Source organism: Epinephelus lanceolatus, chromosome 2 (genome assembly GCF_041903045.1).
Source record: "Epinephelus lanceolatus isolate andai-2023 chromosome 2, ASM4190304v1, whole genome shotgun sequence".
In the NCBI taxonomy this organism is placed as follows: Eukaryota; Metazoa; Chordata; class Actinopteri; order Perciformes; family Serranidae; genus Epinephelus; species Epinephelus lanceolatus.
In genome coordinates, this window is record NC_135735.1 from 35316009 (window position 1) to 35337899 (window position 21891).

At 41.7% G+C, this 21891-nt stretch overlaps 1 protein-coding gene across 3 annotated transcripts in view; it reads right to left on the minus strand.

Moving 5' to 3' along the window:
- The window catches only part of cd276 (CD276 molecule), an 80041-nt gene that overhangs the window by 25276 nt on the left and 32874 nt on the right, over positions 1-21891 (minus strand). For all 3 annotated transcript variants that reach the window (XR_013487964.1, XR_013487965.1, XM_078161155.1), the window contains exon 5: positions 2262-2399. Coding sequence is in view for 1 of the 3 variants with exons in the window: in XM_078161155.1 (XP_078017281.1) it covers positions 2262-2399 (138 nt within the window). In the remaining 2 variants the exon portion in view is untranslated. The remainder of the gene's footprint in view (positions 1-2261; positions 2400-21891) is intronic.

Sequence of the window (21891 nt, forward strand, 5' to 3'; positions counted from 1 at the left end):
CTATCCATTCCATCCCACTCAGACTTTACGTTGGGATGACGTCAACGATTTTTAAATCATTTTCTTGGCTTGAAGATAGTTTTATAAATATAAAACCTCCATGGTTAAAAAAAAATCATGATTGAAAGAGTCATAGCTGACCTTGTTTGCAGTTCGAGGTGTACTCTCAACAGTTTTACAGACATTTCTTTTCCAATGGTGGTCTACCGGGAAAATGCTTTTTAGGCCATAGGAGATTTTTTTTTGCTGCAATACTGCGAGTGGCCACTGGGAAAAAATTGGAAGCAAGGCTGAGCTGCTTTCCAAGGGGCCTGATTTCAACAAATATAATAAAAAATGCTTGTAAATAAGTCGCCCACCCTCTGAGGCCATGATAGGTTGACCAGATTTAGCCCCAAAAACAATGCCCACGGATGTTTAGGGCTCTGTAGCATGGACTTGGCGTGAAGAAAATCTATATGTCTGTTATTTCATGTGAGTAATATGCACATAAGCCCTGGGAAACATGTGCACCACTGTGGTCAAAACCTCGAGGGACACCCTGCTTCCCTCATGACTTTCATTCGTCACACAGGGGAGATCTGTCCCTTGTCACCTACACATGATATCCAAGCGTGAGTCTGATTAAATCACACGCTTATCTAAATGTAAAATATGCTTTGGAGAAATGGAACAGCGGCCGCGGATAGGTCACTGAAAGCATGTATTAGATACATAGTCATTATGTAAGGGAGGACAGAAGAGAGGGATGAAAGAAAAAACTGAGAGAACAGACCCATGCTGGTGCTGAGATATAACACTGCCCCTGGAACTGAGCTTCCACAAGCTGCTCTGCTCTGTTACGATACACATTCGGGTGCTCCACATACATTATGACAGGTAAGAAAAATGACTTACTCACTTCTCCACTTTAACTGACCCTTCCACCTTTGCTACACAGACACGGTGAAGTGAGAGTCAACTTCAATCTGGCCATACCTGGGAACGCCATTAAAAGATAAGACAACCACAATTAGGTTGCACTTCTCTGCTTCCTGCCTCCCCACAGCTCTGGACATGTGCATGGCAATCCTATTTAAAGCCCCTCCACACATCTGTATTCATATAGTATCATTCTATCGTGAGTATAAGAGTCAGCATGATATGTGAATAAGTCAGCGTTCCCACTCCTCGGCTTTGTGCTCGGAAAACACCAAAGACTGCAGAAGCGTGGCTAGCAGGACAGAATAAGACTTTCAATAAGGCGGACAGAGGATGACCACATAATCAATCCTGCCTTCGGTGTTAGGACTGCAGGCAGGAAATGCAGCTCCGATTCCACTCCGCTGAAGAAAAGGGCCCCACCACCCTAGGAGCCTTTTTGCCCGTGGGAGGAACTGCATTATATTCCTCTCTTTCCATTTCATTTGATTTCATATGTTCCATGGAGCTATTTACTCTTTCCTCTGAGTCTGTGTCACTTCCATATTTATTTTTAAACCTCTGGGCCCTGGTGCAGACACTGGCTGACCTTTATTTAAATGTCTCCTCCACTCTGAGCGGATCTCATTACAGCAGAGCTGGTGGCTCTGCACTATCTATCTCATTTCAAAACTTTTTCTCTTTGCACTTGCGGCGATCCTCAGCCATTCCGCAACGCTAATTACTGGACCCGAGTAATGATGTTCCTCTTTGCCGAAGATATGTGTCCCACCATCCGAGATCCTGCCTATACGCATTAAGCAGAACTCCCCCTGGATTCTCAAAGTTCCTTGAGCAGTTAACATCTCATCGCTGCCTTTCTGCTCTATCTCCCTCCCGCTCTCGTTGTGCCTCCCACATGATCTAGGCAACATGTCGCAATTATGCATATCATCTACTGGCCCACTATGTGAAGAGTTTAAGGAGTCATTCTGCATTTAAATGAAGGCCCTCATAAGGGCTGAAAGGGCCTGAGAGCATGATAGGTTAGCATCCATTATTCAGTAAGCCCTTGAACTGTGTACGCAGCAGGCCAACACAGTCCAAGTGAAAAACAGGAAATCATTTCATGACTTTATTTTTTGTGCATATAGCTCCAAAGTTGCTCTGAGATTCACATTTCAAATTGCCCCTAATACAGGCAAGTCAGCCCAAAAAGCTTTTATCTAACCTTGAGGACTAAACATGGATTTTCAAGAGAGTCATCACCAATGAATTATACTCCTAGTAAGAATATACACTGGTACTGAATGTGCAGAGCCACATCTCCAACCCCCCCCCCCCCCCCCCCCCCCCTCTACCTTCTCTCCTGGCCTCCTCGCAGCTCTCCTTGATCTTCCTGCGGCAGACAGCAGCCAGGGCAATGAGCAGCACCAGCAGACACACGGCCAGGCCAACAGTTACCCACAGAGCCACCGGGGGGAACGCGATGTTCTGACCTGAAGCAAAGGGCAGAGGGAGGAGGGAGGGACAGGGGGGGAGAGCCTCATTATTCACTCTTGCAGAGCTAAAATAAGAGCACAACTGTCACGGCTGTATCCATCACCATTATTTCACCATTTGACAATTTTTGCTGTTAGAGTCCGTTATCATAAAAATCCTAAATTATCCGGACTGCAGAACATGAAGCGCAACACGATGACACTGATGATGATCATTGCCATCATTATCTCCATTATCGTCGTCAAGCTCGTCATATCATCTCCGCATAAGGTTTGACTTTGAGGGAGAGCGGGGCTGTCAGAGAAAACCGAAATGAGTGTGAACCTTTGCTTAATGTGAATGGAGTAAGAGCTTCTTTACTAGTGTCCAATTAAGACACTTGAGTCACTCAATTGAGTCCAGATGGCAGATAGCTAAGCAGTCGCACAAGACTGTGTTGTCGTTTCACTCAAACAGCATTGGCACAGCATTAAGAGGATGTTGGCGCTAACTATCCCACCCCCTGCCTTCTGCTACACATTGCTCAGATGTCTCGAGTTCTGATGCGCTTGCTTTAATATTCTATAACTTCTCTAATGTCTACAATATCATTTTCAGTCTGAACGGGAATGAAATGCCAATATTCAGTGATTCATTTTGAATAGCAGCAAGGTAAGGTTTTTAACGAGTATAATGATAGCACATCTTTCCGACTGCACTACACTAAAATTACTTTGAAGACAATTAGACATCAAAATGAGTGACAGTATGTTGGCAAACTGCAAACTGATGATGAGGAATAAAAACTGGTCAGCAGGACAAAAAAAAAAGAAAAAAAAAAAGATATCAGAGACACAGCCAAATTTCCCTGGGGTATTCAAACTGAACAGAGGGAGAAGAAAAGAAAACAGCAGAGCCACTAAATAGCTGTGAGCCTGGCTGTAGCACAAACAGGCCTCCCTCAGAGAGAGTGCCCGCTCTGGGCAGATAATAATAATAATAATAATAATAATAATAATAAAAAAAAAAAAGACTGAAAAATGACTGGCATTGGAACGAGGAAATGATGAAGCATCTGTAAGGACTTGGCATCAGCTATGCAGACAGGCTATAATACAGCCCAGCCAAGATGGAGGGCAAATAGAGGCGTCCTTTTTTGGAGGTGATCAATTCTCAGATGGAAATCCAGTCCATCTGATACTGTGAAGCAAACGTACCTGATTGTCCTACAAAACAGAGTTAATGAAAGGCCACAGAGGGCCACTGAGGGGAGGAGGAGGAGGGACATGTACTCGTCAATGATAAAAAAGGGTCGTTTTAAAAAAGGCCAGTTCAGCCTTTGTTCTGCTGTTGTTTTTAGCCATGCTCAAGGTTTAGGATGAATCATAATAACTTTGGCGATCCCTTCACTATCCATCTGGTGTAGCATCATCACATCAAATGTTTTATTTGTCCAATACTTTGTATTATAATATCTGCAAAACTACAGTCATTCCCATTAGCCTTAATTGTGCATTGGTTTTGGTGCTAATTAGCAAATGTTAGCATGCTAAAACACTTAACTAAGTCGATTCACATAGATAATATCATGCTTAGCATCAGGACGTTAGCATTGCTGCTAACCATAGTGTGTATATAAAGATGGATGGCATGACAGCTCCCCAAAAGTGAAGCCAAAACATGTCGATCACCCCCTGGTGGCTGGCTGCAGTATGGGTCATAAACCCCACCCCTCCATGTAAGCACATGGGACATGGGCTAAAATAAAAAGTCAAAGTACATCAAATAAACACCCAAAGATGGTTGCTATCATTTTAGATGTCACGATGATGTGTGTTCAAGTGTTCATTTTTCTGGAAAGTTTGGTCATGACTAGTTATTTGATGTTATAAACATGGGGCTGATGTCATGATTGACAGCTGTGTGTGTCAATCAGTGTGCAATTGGTTGGACAGGAGAATGGGTGGGAACTTGATAGTGGGTAGATTGCTACTGCACAGAGCAAGGGTCGCGTTAACCGGATATTCTCGGTCATTGACCGTTTTTTTACAACAATGACTGGAAAATCTGAAGGCTGTCGGTCATTTTTACCAGTTGCAATTACCACCCCTGCCCACTTGGCGGCGGAGTGCACAGTACTGCAGAGAAAAAGTCATTCATCTGCTTCATGTAGCATTGTTGACATAACGCCCCGGACACACCGGACACGGAACCGAAGCACGGCACCCAGCAGCGGAGGCAGTTGTCAGTCAGCGCCCATGTTAACCTATCTGACTGTCCACACAGGCTGCTGAGCAGAGCGGAAGAGAAGAGACGAGAGAATCCGGCCAATTTTTTCCGCACTGAGGAACGTGAGGAGAAAATACCGTGTTTATAATTTAAAATAACACAACAGTGCATAACCGAACACATTTTTCAATACCATAATCACTTCATTACAATTTTAATTTTGTGTCACCGAGCCTACAGGCATAACTACATAACGCCCTTAACACACCGGACGCTTTAGTGACGTGTTCAGGGTGAAGCCTAATGGCACGGGTGTGTGGATGTCTGTTCATCTTTTCGTTCATGTCCTTATTAATGCACACTTTATAACTTGCTTGTTGGATTTATTAAAAATGAACGAACGAAAACTAAATGTCTTTGAAAATCTTTATTATCATTTAAAAACGAAAATTAAAATGACCGGTAAAAATAGATTATGACCGGATTTTTATGACCCTGTCGGCCAAAATGACCGGCGATGAAAAAGTCTAGCGCAACGTCTGGCACAGAGACACATTGTCCATCTTTATTTACAGTCATTGCTGCTAATGCAGTGATGCTAGCAAGGCTGTCGACTCTTATTCTTGTTATTGCTGCTCCTTGTTTTCCTTATCAAATTTTGAGGAGGGCAGCACAGTAGTACAATTGTTAGCACCCTGAACCCCAGGTGAGGGGTTTCGAACCCTGGGACGGGGAAACCCTTCTGTGCAGAGTTTGTGTATTCTCCCAGTGTCAGTGTGGATTTTCTCTGGGTACTCCAGCTTCCTCCCACAGTCCAAAGACATCCAGGTTAATTGGTGACTCTAAATTGCCCATAGGTGTGAATGTGAGCGTGAATGGTTGTCTGTCTCTTTGTGTCAGCACTGCGATAGTCTAGCAACCTGTCCAGAGTGTATCCCGCCTCTTGCCCAATGTCAGCTGGGATAGACTCCAGCACCCCGTGACCCCTAAAAGGATAAACAGTTACAGAAAATGAAAGAATGAAATTTTAAGGACACCACCATATATATCCTTAACCATATATATCTATTTCAAGAGAGTCTCTCAATACACAAGGCACTAAAAAGACTCTCTGCTACTGCACAGCAGAATAAACAACCAAATGTCACAGTGAAAGGATAAAATCTGGAAAGTCAATCTTGTCATTTTGATGAAGCTGCGTATGCCTCCCCAGGCTAGTCATGACTGATGATGCTGTGGCTCGCTGTCCACCGAGCCCTTCACTCCGTTATATTTAAAGAATGACCATGTGAGAGCCACTTTGTACCGACAGCGAAACCACCAAACATGTATGAAAGAGGAATAATCATACACAAGCTGCTCACGTCTTCTAAGTCCAAAAAGTAACAAATGTGTCTAGGTCTTTGTGACGAGTAAAAGAGATGCCGTGCTCTTTGTTTCCATTGTCTTTCTCATTCTCTTTTTATTCTCACACCATCCCACCGCACTCCCTCTCCCTCAAGGCAGACTGATAAAGACAAATGCCATAGTCGGCTATCATTGCTACGCCAGGGCCCAAAGGGCTGCAGGATCATATTTTTCTTTTTCTCTTGTTTGATGATGTGATTTTGTTTTCTTCAGAAATAGATTTGTCTCTAATGGCTCTGTTTACCTATCCCCTCTTTCCCCCTTTCCCTATTCCCTCTGTGCAAGGGTAAGGATGGAGTGCTTTGGGCCGCACTGTCACATTACCTAGAGTCTGCAGACTTCAGAGCCGCAAACTTCACTTCACACACTTGGGTGTTTTCTTGATACTAGGAATGTGTGGCACACATCAGAATACACATCAACAAAGTGGAAAGCGTGTCTATAACGAGCTGACATGATATGATAGAGAATGAAAGAAGACGTTCATGATAACCGATCTAAATGCCACACACTCACCAGGGTTCCTGTCTGTATTTACTTCCTGCCACTTTTGCTGATGTCAACACTCAATTCCAGTTGACGAGTAAACATGAAATGGATAGTCGCTGAAGTATGCACACTGTCAGTGTACATAAAATGACACTATGGGTTTAGTAGTCCTTTTTATTTTTGTTGTAGAATTCACTACTTGATGTATTGATAAAATTTTGCACATTTCAGCACATCCAAACCGTGTGCAGCAACTCTGAATTTAGATTTGATCAGATTCTATGTTTGATGTGTGTGTCAGTAAAACTGCACTTGATAACATGTGCCTGCACTGTTTGCAGCTGCATGTGAGTTTGCTGCCAATAATTTCCATGAATCATACCTTACTACCTTATTGTGACATCAACAATCCACAATGATTATTTTCAAATGTATATATACATCATTTTTGGTCCTATAAAATGTCAAAATAACATGTAATGCTCACATCTGTCTCATAGATTACTGATACGTCCAGTAGGTGGACACAATTACAGGAACACCTGCAGAATATTATGCAAATCCAATATAATAGCCCACTAAAATGTTCACATTTTGTGTCTGCGAGGCCTTGAGTCAACACTCTGGCAGTTTTAGAGGCTATAAAATGGTGCTGTTGTATTATGTTCTATTATAGTGTACATATAATGTGATGCGTTATTGTGTCCATCCCTTGGAGGCTGTTGTCACTGTGCACTATCAAACTTCTATAAAAAAAATGATACATAATGAAAATGTACAACTGGTAGCAGCGAATGCACCTTCAATAATGTCTGCAACATTTTTTACAGGTTATATCGACCACACCTGGAGCGCATCCTCTGCTGTTACTTCTTATAGGTGGTGCTTCACCGTAGGTGTTTTGTGTATCATAGGAGGCCACAGCAGACTGCTAAGGTAAAAATAGATATTTAATGGGGGCAGGCAAGAGTATGATAAAACACCACCTCCATATGGAGCCTCTAACACAGGGCACATCACCAGTGAGAAATGAGACTCCCTTAGTCTCTGGAAGACACTATAGGGGACTCGCAAGGGGCCAGCTTAGGTATTGTTTGGGCTTCAGTGAATGTGAGAGCCAAGATTTGCAGGCATTTTTACAAGCCTGAGTGTTTTCTCTCCAGCACCTTTGGTGGAATAAAGTGCTCCTAAGACTCCCTTGCCTGTCATCTTGGTTCTGCAACGTGAAGACAGTGGAGATCAAAGCTGCTTTCTCTCCAACTGTCAGCCCAGTTTTACCTGCCTAGAAGAAACCTAGCCTCTTAAGCTGTGACCAAAGGAGAATAATGTCCCTTGACAGAAGGATGGCTTCAGGCTAAAAAGAGCCTCAAGGCTCATTGTAGACAAGCTGGAGGGATGAGGAAGAGGAGAGGAAGAGTCAATTAGGTTTTTTTTCATTTTCAGGATGAACAACCTGACCTTATTCTGCCTAGTTGTAAAAAAAAAGGAAGAAGATAGAAGGGGGGACCTATAGAGGAGAGTGGTGATCAGAGAAGAGCAAGGTGGACTAGGGCTAGCCCAGGGGTTGAGCAGCAGCAGCAGGGCCCAGCCCTGCTGGAGGGCCTATACAGCCCTGGAGACTAGAGTGGCACAGCCAGGCCCAGGACTCGAAATAGGCTTATATATCTCTCTAACAATGAGACGCATGGCGGAGATAAAGACATTCATTCAGACAATACAGTAAGGCAGGGAAGAAACAGTAAAGTGAATGAGATATAAAACTCAGTGAGACAAAACAGGAGCTCACACTTAAATCACATTCACCCAACACAGGCGAGGTGATTGATGCATACTACCTCAGCGAGTGCAAGCAGGCTCACCGACATTGGTGATTTAAACTTCTTTATTCAGTTTCTGTGTAGCGCCGCCGATCTCACAGGAAAGAGATTGGCAGAAACAATAACAACGGTACTAATGGAAAGAAGATGGCCTCTGTGTCAGAGGACACGGATTAGCCAGAATGAAAAACATGAGCATGAATATTAGGATTACATTGAACGAATGACTTTGAATTTGTTTCAGCTTCAGTTTCAATTACCAGCCTTTATTATCAACCTCGAAGGTGTCCATCAAAACCTCTGAACCCTCCCTGTTCAGCCCCAGCATGAAAGCGTGTGACCACACAGACACACCAGCTGTTCTTGCAATATTTCTAGGGAACACCTCTCCTCTGTGGGGAGAGGACAGGAAGCTCACTTGCAGAGGGAAAACTTGGCAAACTGAGATGGATGGCGGCAGGTTTTTGTCCTGTCAGCATCTTTGCTCTGAGCCTTCTCTCCTCTTTTTGCATTTCAATAAATTGCTTTTCAGCGAGATGCTACCTCGCTGTCTTATTGGCATGCAGGGAAGCAATGCGCTCGTCTCTAGGACGACCTAGCGCCCATTTACTTACACAATTTGTCTGACATTATTGCCCTTCCCTTGACGCCATTGGGCTCGTGGCAAACATGAGTGTATGATGTGCAGACGTGCACATTAAAACAGAGTAATGGCTCTGCATTTATAGGAATAAAGTTTCTAACAGCCCTCTTTTTTTCTCAGCAGGAGAACTATAAAAGCCATCTGGTGGTGGTGGGGGAGGTGATGGAGGGTGAGCGAGAGAGTAAGGTGGATGAGTTAGTAACACAGTGAAGGTTGAAGGGATGGGGTAAGCAGGTGAGTGACCAAGTGACCTGAGAAGGTGGAAAAACAAGCAGGTGGATGAGTCTGTGAGTTTGCAAGCGAGCAGGCATTGAGCTGGTAACTGCGTGAATGCTGGACTGGGCTGGAATCACAATGAGGTTCTGTGGTATTAGTCCACTCTCAACTCATAAGCTGTCTCTCAGACATGTCAGGCTGTTACTGACCTTTCTTCAGTGGAAAGTTGCCTCACAGTCCAGAGCTACTCTGCCTATAGCGCAGCGCTATGGATTTACAATGATGAGTTGGTGTTGGTAAGTCCAAATTTAGTCTGATTGATCCACAGGTGAATGTTCCCTGCCACCCAACGGTCACACATTACTGAGAAAGGTTACAATGAGACACAGAGACAGACTGAGCTTGAGTCACAATTGGCAGGTCAATGCAGGATAGGGATTTGGATCATTGTGGTTTGTTCATTCAAACAAGACAACGGGGCTGCTGGATAATGAGTGACTTCTTGCCAATAAAAAAGTAAGTTACCAGTGAAATTCAGTGGCCTCTAGATGTCTGTGAAAGGCAGCTACATATCATGAACATCACAGACGTTAGATATTGAATAACACTAAAGGATTCCAAACCTTCCCTAAAGTTAGCTGTGACAAAAAATAATTAATTAAATTAAATTACCCACTGACAGCCAGAGAGTCAGATATCCTGGCTGGGCCTGAAAACATGGAAACATAATAGCTTGCTGCGAGCATGTCAGTATCAGCGCACCACTTGTTAATAAAAGAATGACAAAACTTGCAGTACAGAAACGATAAAGAAGTGTGAGGTATGTTTAAGGTAAAATGGCTTAGCTAATTGTTAAAATCCACTGTAACTGAGATAAAGTTGTAATATTAGTAATACTGCAGCAACTGTAGCAGAGCCATCGCCAATCTTATTGACCTTGTGCTTTTTAGCCTCAAGGAGATTCTCCAAATCTGTTATTTCTTCTTGCATATTAGTTTTGCTAATTTTTGCAATTTATAATATCAATACAATATATGTTATATAACATAGTTGGGTGAAAACAATGTGTTTTAATTCATGTTAATAAATCAGATTCCAGACCAACAAAGCATGACATGACAAATCACAATCATTTTTTAAGAATGCAAAACTGTTTAATAAATAAGTTTTTAAAATAACTTTATGACCTCAATTATCATACAGATAAGTTAGCATCAGAGCACTTGATACTTGAAACATTGAGCTGCAACCATATGGCTGCAACACATGGTAAGTGAGTTGAGCAAGCTGTAAGCTAGCTATTGCTGAATGCAAACATTTATAATCTGCTACGTGAACCAATCAGGACTGAGACTTCTTACTTATGTTCATCATAGACGGCAATAATAACCAGAAGTTAGGACGCAAAGCAGAAATGGGACAAATTAAAGAATTGGTTGACTGCATAAGGTCAGTAGAGGATGAGTATCTAATATAAAAAATATAGGTTTTGGGTGAAGTATTTTATTTTAGTTGGACTACTGGTGACTTTTAATAATACATGTGCATATTAAGCTACACTCTTTATTCATATTAGTAAATTGTGTGCATTTTTATACACATACATATTATTTAAAACACACTTGCATATACAGAGATACATGACTGGCATTAATAATTCATGTGATCGCCCCCCCCTACCCCCCAAAAAAAATGTCATAGTGCCATAAAAACAAATGAGCAAACCTGAATAATTGAAGTAATCTCTATAACTGTCAGGAGGCTTTTGTGTATTACTACAGTACACAACCAGACCAACGTATGACAGTCACTGATTGTCTGGGAGGGAAGGAGGCGAAGTTAAATCACAGGTATATTCAAAGGGATGATTTTAAATCTTACTCAGATATGCCAGGGGCAAGGTTAGAGTGAGTTTTCTCATCTTTACAGTTGAAGGTAATCCCATACCCAGTAGACTGGCTAATTAACTCAATATACAGCTAAGAGCCAACTGCATGGTTGTCGTGTTAGCGAGGCAGAGGCTACGTTATAGGCAGAGAGGTATGAGAATGCGTAATAGCTCTGTGCTGGAATATATAAACAATGGCCTGGGGTAGAGGTGGGCAGTATAACCAGCATAAACTTCACACAGGTGGAGATGTGTGTCCTGATGTGGATTTGGCTCAACCATTTGTTCTGGTACAGAATGGATTTTAAATGTCACGTCAAATTGCACCGCGAGCAGCAGCTTACTGCATGTTAACCAGTGAGCATACGCTTCCCTTTAACACTAAAACAAACGCACATTTGCATGCTAAGAAAAGGGCGGGTGAGGAAATGGAGTCAGACAGCTCAAAAGAGACAGGAGCAAATCATGAGGAAACATGTCAGCAAGTATGAGGAATCTTTGAGAATGTGCTCCCGCTCTGACACAAGTAGCGCTGGCACTGGTGTAAAAAAAGAGAAAGCAGAATGCATTGTTGCCAGAGTCCCTGTCCTAATGATGAGACAAGTCAGCAGTGGAAGGACATGGTGAAAACACAGAACCCATGGTACATAAAACAGACTTGCAAACATTTCACCCAAAACAAAATCCTCAACTAGTACTGTAGCTGTTGTGAGAACACACACACACACACACACACACACACACACACACACACACACACACACACACAGCTGTGCAGTGTGATAAGCTCTTAATTTCCACCAGGTATGAAGCTCTCCTCCACAGCCACTGTAAACTCTATTAATAGTTAACTGATTATAACTTTTACTTGAGGTAATAAATTGTCACTATACCAGAGTCCGTCCTGCATTTGAATCACATCCGATTCAAATTATGAGAAAAAATATATAAAACATCAATATTCAAAATATACTGTGATACAAAGTTCATGTGATACTGCCCAGCCCTGGTCTGGGAGAAGGATGAAAGTGGGCGACAATACTGTCTCACAACCGGTCTGCCCACCTCATCTAACACCGGCCAGGCTAGCACTCTCTCTCAACATCTCCCATGTCCCTCCCAGGCCCACTGGGGCCTCAATTAAAAACTCCTCTGATGTCTAGTAACTGACAGAGACTCCATCACTTCCACACATCCCTCTCCACTGAGAGTGGCATTAAGATGTTGGAGGCAGAGTGGACTATTGATTTTCTTCTTTTTTTTTTCTTTGGTTGCTCCATTTCTTCACTCGGCCATCTTCGCAATGCAGGCGGAAGTTGGATGCAATACTCAGTTTACAACATTGTGTTGTGTCTAAATTTTTAATTAGCTCTAAAGCAAGAGCTGCCTGTGAGATGCTAAGGATGTGTAGGAGAGAATCACTAGTGACAGCTATCGGTACCAAAGCAGACTATCTGGCTAGTTGATAATGCCAAGCAGAGGAGCTGAGAGCAGAGTGACAAAGACAAACAGCTATGAAAGGATTAAAGAGCTATTTAAAACAGAGCGTATGCATTGATCCTGCTACACAAACCCAAACGTAATTCTTCACCTGAGCTACATCTGGTTCCTCTTAAAGTGGTATTAATTATTTTTTCAGCGCCATGGGGCACTGCAATAAGCTGTAAACAAAACACTGACATTATCATCTAAACAAGCTGTTATGGCAAACATGTTAGCAAATGGTTACCTCCATACACCTCTAGCAGACAGAGAGTAATATAAGCACTCATTTGCAGTTGTGTTTCTGGCCAAATGGATGAATGTAAGTCCAAAATTCAATGTCTTTTTTGCTCTGTTTTGGTCTCCACCACCTCTTTGGAGCAATATCTTGCTCTTTAGCAGCATGCTTCACTGCTCACCAGCTACTAGGCTAACATTGCTACCCTGCCATCTGGTGCTAGACAAGTAGTGTACAATGATTCATCAGGGTGCTTTCACAAAAGAAGTTGCCTGCTGCTGGGAATCACATGGATGAGACTGGTGAGACTCAACCAAACAATGAAAGAGTGGGCCACAAAACCAAAACAATGAGCTGGTAGTCGCTAAAATGCTCTGTTGAGCTATGGTAACTGCATAGTGAGGTGATAATTCTCTGCTGGTTTATGACTATTAGGGATGCCAGTTTAGGTTAATATTTTTTCCATAGCCTAACCCTCACTAACAGGTTAAAGGGAGGGAAAAAAAAAAAAAAAAAAGGTGGGACAGCGTTGCTACAGAAATATGGTGGCCACCCTCTAACAGAGCTAACAGTAGTTAACAATGCTAAAGGGGCTTTGGGGATCAAAATTGAGGAGCTTACTCATCAGGGGGAGAATGGGTACAATGTTTCCACAACAACACTGTTGGGTCGGGACAGGGTTATTAGTAGTAATCGCCAAAGGGATTAGTGGTGTCGCTAGGTAACGTTAGCTCCCACCAGACCGAAGTGGTGCTCAGTACATTAAGTGAACAGTAGCAAAATTAACCTATAGACCACCATGCATAACTAGTCAAAGATGTTCTCGGCCATTAACTGTTGACATCCCAGCTACTGTGATCCTCATCCTGCTTTCTAATTTTATCAGTGCATATTCACATACTGCTAGTGGGAAATTACTTTAAGTGATAAAGTGCATAGATAAAAAGCATAAACAAGGCTCATTACACACAGAATACTTCACTGACACACAAAGACAAACAGTAAATAATATTCAGTCCCTATAATACTGGAAAGCCACATACATGCCACTACAAGCCTCTAACATAGTGGATGAGCCAAAACATTGTGCTCATTCCATTGAATCACTGCACCAAGAACAAACTGCAGCCTGAAACTCTCTGCAGACAGTCTGTGAAGTGCACACCTATTGCTGAAACAACTCCTGTGTTACATCAGTATAGTGCAAAGTGGGTGAGCAACATCGCCCAGGATATGAACTTTAACATGACACTTATTGAACCATCCATTCAAGTGTTCATTTAAGTTAGGAAAACACCCTGCAGTTGCACTAGCTTTTGTAATCGTCTTTCGTATTTGTTTTTTGTCTCTTTAGATTGCTGTGAATCTGTAATGGGGCAGCAAAACAGCATCAACACTAGGTCCTTGTTTCTAGAGTGCTTTAGTTATAAAATTGCCTTATCTGTAGCAAAACTTTTTACAGCCATTGGTGATTCTGTCTGATTTAAAATATCACTGTTTGTTTATGAGGAAACAAAGCCATTGTTCAAATCCACAGGAACAGTTGCTGCTTACATGATAACGTCTGAATACAAAATGACAGGATATAAGATTAACCCTATATCACAAGGCAATGCAACTTCTTACCAAAACATTAAAGAAATGCCTGGACCTCTTCAAAGAGCGCAAGTTCTTAGTATGCCTCTCCCTCTGCAGTATTACTAGGAGAATATATAATGACAGATTTTTTTAAAAGACATGTCTCTGTATGTCTTTGCCTAGGGCTCTCATTATAAAACAGCATTTCTCATTTTCCTCTGCTGCAGTCTTTGGTGGTTACTGGAGAGACAGATGAATATTCTCAAAGCACTCGAGCTAGGCCGAGCTCAGAGTTTGGAAGAGGTCAGCTCGCTCCTGTTAGCTGTTCATCTCTAGATCAAACCTCTTCACATAATTGCACTATAATTTGCTTAGTCTGAATGCAAATAAATACAAACACTGTTGAAACCACACAGCTGTTGCCTTCAGGGTGATCAGATGTCAGATTTAGCTATTCAGTAACACCCCTACACTTCTGCATTGAATCCACACCGTGAACGAGTATCCTACGCCATGGCCTGACATACACCTCCTCAAAAATATACACATTGCGGTGATGCAGACTTCCTGTTTATATATATAAGAAACTTGTGAAGACAATAAAGCCCCCACAAAATAGCATTTTAAGTCATATGTGCCATTTATCCTAGCTTCATATGAGTAAAGTCTGCTAGCCACTATAATTTATGCATTGGGAAATGTCATAGGCTTTTGCTAATGTTAGCATGTTATATATGTAGAGTAAATGTATCTAGAAAGAGACAACTGTTTTTTTCCGTGAACCTTTGTTTGTTACAATGCAGCCGAATTTTGTAACGTTACCCTTGTCAAATGTTACTGTTGTTCACGGCTTCATATGAGTAGAGGAAAACTCTGTTAGCTGCTAAGCTAATTCAAGGAATGTAAAATGTCATAGGGTTACGCTAATAACATTAGCATGCTGTGATTGTAGAGAAATGACAAACACAATTGTTTTGTCTGTGAACATTGGGAGTTAAAATGGAGTCACATTTTTTACTTGTTGAATATTGCTGCTATACAGCCATGGTTTATGTCCGTTTTAGTTGTGTTAGTTGAATAGATAACATTTTTCTGCACTTCACAGAAACTCAACACAGTGACATAGAAATCCCACCAACTGGTGTTTTGGAATTGCAGAGTGACACAGACACATCAATGCACGCGAATTTGTGTTTCCTGGGATAGCGAAGGCATGACCCATGCTGCTCTGCCTTGCTATGTCTCTGATTGGCTTACCCTGACCCCATACCCCAACCCCAACCAATCTCACACCTCTTACCTAAACCTAACCAAGTAACAAAGGCAACAGGTACTAGACAAGCAGAGGATGAGTAGGGCAGGTCATGCCTTTGCTATCCTGGGAAACGCGAATTCGCCCATCTTACAAATGTGAATAGTCACAACGGCATAGGCCACTTGTGCAGGCTACAGGGCAGGTTCTATGTAGAGCCCACACACAAGTATAAATCAGCTAACACTCTTGGTGCTAGCAGGGATACAGTGTTGTATTTGAAGACATTTCTCAGTTACCAGCAAGAGGCTTCAGACTATTTCTCTAGCATCACTTTTCTGCTCAAAGAAACAGTGTTGAATTTATTAAGAGCATTTTGAAGAAAGTGGTATGCATGTTGGTGGGAGTAAACATCTAAGAGAATGCCTAGCTTACAAAAAGCAAGATCCGAAACCACAAACATGGTTCACACCATACCACTGCAATGTATAATCCCTTTTATGATATTTCAACTTTCACAGTCTAATTAGTACCGTTATCACATATCTAGCTGGAAGGACTTACCATAGCTTTGTTTTACACTGTCACTGTTACATTACCCTATTGCTAGCTTAAATAAATGACTACAATCTAGAAGCTGGCACTGCAATCCATTGTGATATAAAATTATCAAAAAGAAACATTTCAAAGATCTTAGGCTTTTAAACCTAAAACATCTTTCCAATGTCCATTACGACCTCAGCTGGATCAATACATGTGGCTCCTCTTGGAAAATCCAGTCATTTATTGAGCTTAAATCATAGACCATTTTTTTCCCTCACTTTTGAATCAGTGTGTTTGGAGTTCTTGTGAAATATCTTATAACCCCAATTCACCACTCTTACTGGTAAGAGTATCATTATTTATTACAGAAATTACATTAAAATGTAACATTTATGGCACATTTACATTCTCCTTTTATTGCAGTCATTTTACAAAAGCAAAAAGCTACTTGGAGCGCTGCTTTGACAGTTCTTTTAGAAGAGTCCCTAACAATGCCTCTAAGCTGTTCCAAAATCACTGTCAAGTACAGCTTCTCATGGCTTATTGCTTAAATATACTTTGTCTCCTTCCAGCACTTTTAAAATATGATATCTTGGACAGACTGAAAAAATGACTCTGTAAATCTCTCTCTCAGTGGAATATAGCTAATCACAGTCCCACAACTTGTGTGTAGCTAAGTCATTTAGCCTGAGAAAATGCTCAGCCGCTGGCTGCAAAAGGAGTCAGGGACAATATGTTCATACCAATGTCCCACAAGGGTAGCACTTTCCACAAAACTAATACATTATGACTAAAACAAGGCTAGCTAATGCACAAATAAGGACATTTATTCTCTCATTCACCATAAGATATTTACACTGTGGGCTTAGAGCAATGTTAGCTGGTTGTGATAAAGTGTAAGGGAGAGAACAAACAAAAGATTAAACCTGACAGTGATCAACTTTTAAGCATCTTATGATAATCATTATGTCAACAAATAAATCATAAACGCTGCTAGCCTTGAATAAAATACAGACAAAAAAGGCATAAAGGAGAGGAAGAGAGAGAAAGAGGCAAAAAACAGTAAAACCAATGAGAAAATAAGATACATTTCTGTGTTTTTGAAAGTTTACATGGCAGAAAACAATTTGCAAGGCTGCAGGCTACTGTTTAGTTGTCCTTGAGTGAGGCATTAACCCCTAAATCTCTCCTGTGGTGCTGCTCAATGACTGGCAGAACAAGTTTGTTGGTTGTTCCCAGGTGTGAGAGTGCGATCCAGGCCACAGATATAAACAGCATGCATGCTAAGCAAGCATTTTCTGGGTAAATACAAACAAAACTGACTCTTTCACTTGGGTCATGACTTTGAGACAATTTTCCTCCTACAGCACAGTGGATGAGTGGGAGATCACACTCACAACTTCTCAAACAGGGCTGCGGTTTTAAAAAGGCCTCTATTGTTGGTGCAGGGTTTGATTACAGTATAATAACAGGTAAAAAACAGACTGTTATGATGAGCTTACTACTTTACTGGATATTCCCTATTTCACTGTCCAAACTACTTCAAATCACTGAGAAGCTATTATGCAAGTCACATTTACTATGTGTTGGCTAATGTGTCCAACAACCCAGCTTAATAGCACACATACTACAGAATAGGTGATCATTATTTCTACCAGCCATTATTTCCTGACACTGTGTATTGTTCATTTTTTAGTTACACAATAGACCTCTAAAGCCCCCGCTGAGCCGAAATGACAAGGAGACCTTGAAGCAACTGTAAAAAGGAGTTTGCCCTCTTTTCCTCCCTTTTTTTATCATATTTTGACACCATTATGATGCACATTCCTGCAGTCTTTGAAGCTGTCTGCCCCTTGCTTTAAAACGTTTGATAAATAACAAGAAAATACAGGGAGAAACATTATTTAAGACATTCTTGTAAATCAATGGCAGATTTACAATGTACAGGATTACAACTTGAATCCTATTTTACTCTGTAACCTTGACAGCTTCTTTTCCTGCTTTGGAGTACCGGCACTAATTCTTTTCGTGGTACACAATACAAAACAGGACACGCTTACTTTCATCTCTGGATGTAAGTCATCACTCTGCTGAAGCAGCACATATTTCAAAACTATAACCAGTTACATCATAGCGCCCACAATGTCATCACTTTTTGTCACGTGGCTTTACTGAGATACAGTGACATATTGAAGGACATCAGTCTGTGTGCCTAGTGTGTCACTTAACAGGTACACAACCTGCAACAACACATTCAATATGTGGGGTGCCAAAGGAGAAAGCCTCTATCATTAAAAAATTAGACCTTCTTTTTTAAAAGTAAATAGTGCAAAGATGTGTAATACACGTGTCTTATTTACTGAATTTGTGACATTTTGGGACATGGAAATTCTTTGCTTTTTTGTTGAGTTAGATGAGAGTATCGACAGCACTGATGATCTGTCTGATCAAACTAAAGCTGGTTAGCTGGCTGAGCCATTTAGCTTAGCTTAGCACAAAGACTAGAAACACAGGGAAACAGCTAGGCTGGCTCTGACAACATCTGCCTCACAGCACTTCTAAAGCTCACTGATTAGGACGTTATATTCTATGCTGGTAGGCCAATTTAGTTATTTAAAGTTATTAAAGTTACCTTTGGGCAAAGCTAGGCTAGCTGTTTCCCCCCGTGGGTAGTCTTTGTACTAAGCTAAGCTAACCACCTGCTGGGTCTCGCTCAATAATAATAATAAATACACAGACATGAGAGTATAATCTATCTTCTCATTTAATTTCCACCACACAGTGAATAAGCACATTTCCCAAAATATTCCTTTAAATCATATTTAATGTATCAGCAAGCCTGTTCAATTGGTCCAATTTCTACTCCCTTTCCACCCATCAGCCCTCAGCTTGGTTGAACTAAATTTCTTGGTTCCGCAACACAGCCATAGTACTCTGAGACACTCTGAGCAGTGTAACCCTGTTTGGATTGCTTAACCCCTCTAACAACCACATCAGGAAAACGACCCAACATTACAAATGGCATCACTCTTCATCTGGTAGAGTAAGTGGCTGAAAGCATCGAGACAGATACATTATAGATATGACAGAGTCTTGTGGTGTGGGTCACTGAGCTGTCTCTGCCGCTGACATAGAGTTGCACTTACTGCGGCAACACACACGAAGTGGGGCAAGTGATGAAATTAAACACAGTTGACAATATTAATAAGGTAAGAGGAGCGAGTTTGTTTCCTCGTGGACAGTTTGTCTGTAATGAGCTGCAAGTTGTCAGGCTCTGGGGAGACAGGCGTGGTTACAGAGTCCGAGCCAGCGGGAAGATATTAATGCAACCTGAAGGGGATGTGAGTCATCGCGAGCTGCTGTCCATTCAAACTGGTATCATAAGGAGCACGACCGCAGCATGGCTTAATCACGGTCATTACTGTGATATTTGACACTGGGGTTGAAATAAAGGGCTCTGTAATAGGTGTGCTTCTTATCACACAGTGAGTCAGTGGGTGCTTACGTATTTTCGAGTCAAGCTGTCAGTACAGGGGGAGATGAGCGACTCCAGCACTACGCCTGCTCGAAACTCCTCTCCTCTGGGACACAGCCACACTCAGTCCGTCCTTAACTTCCATTTCACACTTGGTAATCAATTACTGGTCTCTAGAGCTATCGAAGAAAAGAGCTACCTATCCTGAGAATAAGCTAAATCTCTCAACGCCTCCTAATTGAAAACACATTATATCGCTAGACAATGCTCTTTGTGTGTAGCCAGCCACTAATTTGGACTGTTTGCATGCACAGAACAAAGCAATTTACTGAGGTTGCAAACATCCTTTTGCAGGACAATAATTCATGGTGTTATCAGGTGCAGAGTTTAAACATCAAATAAACGGGCTGAATAACTAAATAAGCAAACTTTGAAGGTGTGCCCAGCCGTTTGTTGGTGGCTATTCTCCCAGTGACTCTGAAAAGCTGAAACTAATATGATTTCATATCGTGAAGCCAAGACTGATGCCAGACCTCCCGAAACCAATCCCTCTTACAGGATTTAGCGGGAGCTGTGTGAAATGTACACTGCAGGGCCCCACCGGTCCCAATGATAGTCCTTGCTGTGAGTCCAAATCAAAATGAACCCGATCAATAACAAAAGAGGGCTTTTGTGCGTTTACTGCCGTCATAAATACAGTGTCCTGAAAAGGAAAGTGAGGGAGGACAGAGAGAGACACATTTCTGGGGACGGACATAAAGATGTCAGGCTGCTGTTTGTGAGAGGGTGGCAGTGGGGAGGGTCAGGCTCCCATGACATGATGGTCTTGGCTAAGATGGAGCCTGTTTTTGATCACATGCATGTTAACATGCAGAAGACAAGAATACATTAAAGGTATATGCATGTGAAAAAACAACACTTGCTGCACTATTCGTAAACACACATACAGAGACTGCTGACCTTTTCTTACAGAGCAAATGCCAAACAAAAAGATTAAAATATCATCATGCAGGAAGAAATTCTGCATCACTATGACTTTTAATTGTGTCAAAGAAAAGCATTTTGACACCCAACCAGTGCAAAAAAAGCTTTGATGCTCAAAAGTCAAGATGGCAGGGAGGGAACTAGAATAAAGGGAAAATAAATCCCAGCACAAAAGAGAGAAGCTCATTTTATCTTTCTGATTGTGCCGTTCTAAAAGAGCATTGTACACCAGAAAGTGCCCACAACTGAATCCAGCCCAACAATCCCTCAGAGTCGCTAACAGTAAGACTGGGAGCATGACAAATAACATTGCCCGGGCCATAATACAGGGATAAAAATTTCCTATACTGAAGGCCCAGAAGAGAACGTTCAAACGTCTTAGAGCACTGACAGCGGCAAGTGGCCCGAGTTAATAATCCTGATAGGAATTAATGTGCTTACAATGGTGCCATTGCTGCCTACCTGAATTTATTTTAGATTGCCTACATTACTTCATCTGTCTATTCGGTTGTTTTCCCTGGCTGGGTTCCTGATAAGACAGAGCACGCATTCAGCAAGAGAAAGAGGGCCTGTTTGTGCACTGGACACTAATTAATACAGTGCTCCGTCGGGAAAGTTGCCTGCTTGCTGCTCTACTGACAACAGATTCATTTATACTGCTGTTTTCTGCTTCTCCGAAGGCTCTGTTAATTGCATTTAAATTAGACCTTGTTCAATAGAGAACAAGTACTAGCACAGTGGTTTGTTAAAGAAGCTGGAAGGAAAAACGTGATATCGGGCAACGTATTACCACAGAAGTTGATTGACAGAGCGTTTGATAGGAGGTCCAACCAGACAAAAGCACAAACATGCTTGTAAAATAGTTCATGAATAACTGCAATTACTGCAATTTCACCCAACAGTTGCTCTAATGAGGGAACCTTTGAACTAGTGGATCACTGCATCTTGCTGTTTGGCCCTTTGGCAATGCCAGCACAGCAATGCTTATACTCCAATTTGAAACACAACAGTGCTTTCAAACTGCCAAGCTATATATTTCAGATATTCTGAGGAAAAGAGAAATGTATATGACAATATTCAGAGAAAACACTCATTGTAGAACTTCTGAGAAATAAACAGATGAATTGGTACTTAATGGCAGGAGTAAGCATGCCAGGTAGACATTTAGACGGCAATGTGGTGTCTATATGAAGCTTTGAAGACATAACAGTAAAGAAAAAAGGGGTAATAAAGCAAGCTGAAGGAGAGGAAGAGAGAAAAAAACTGCT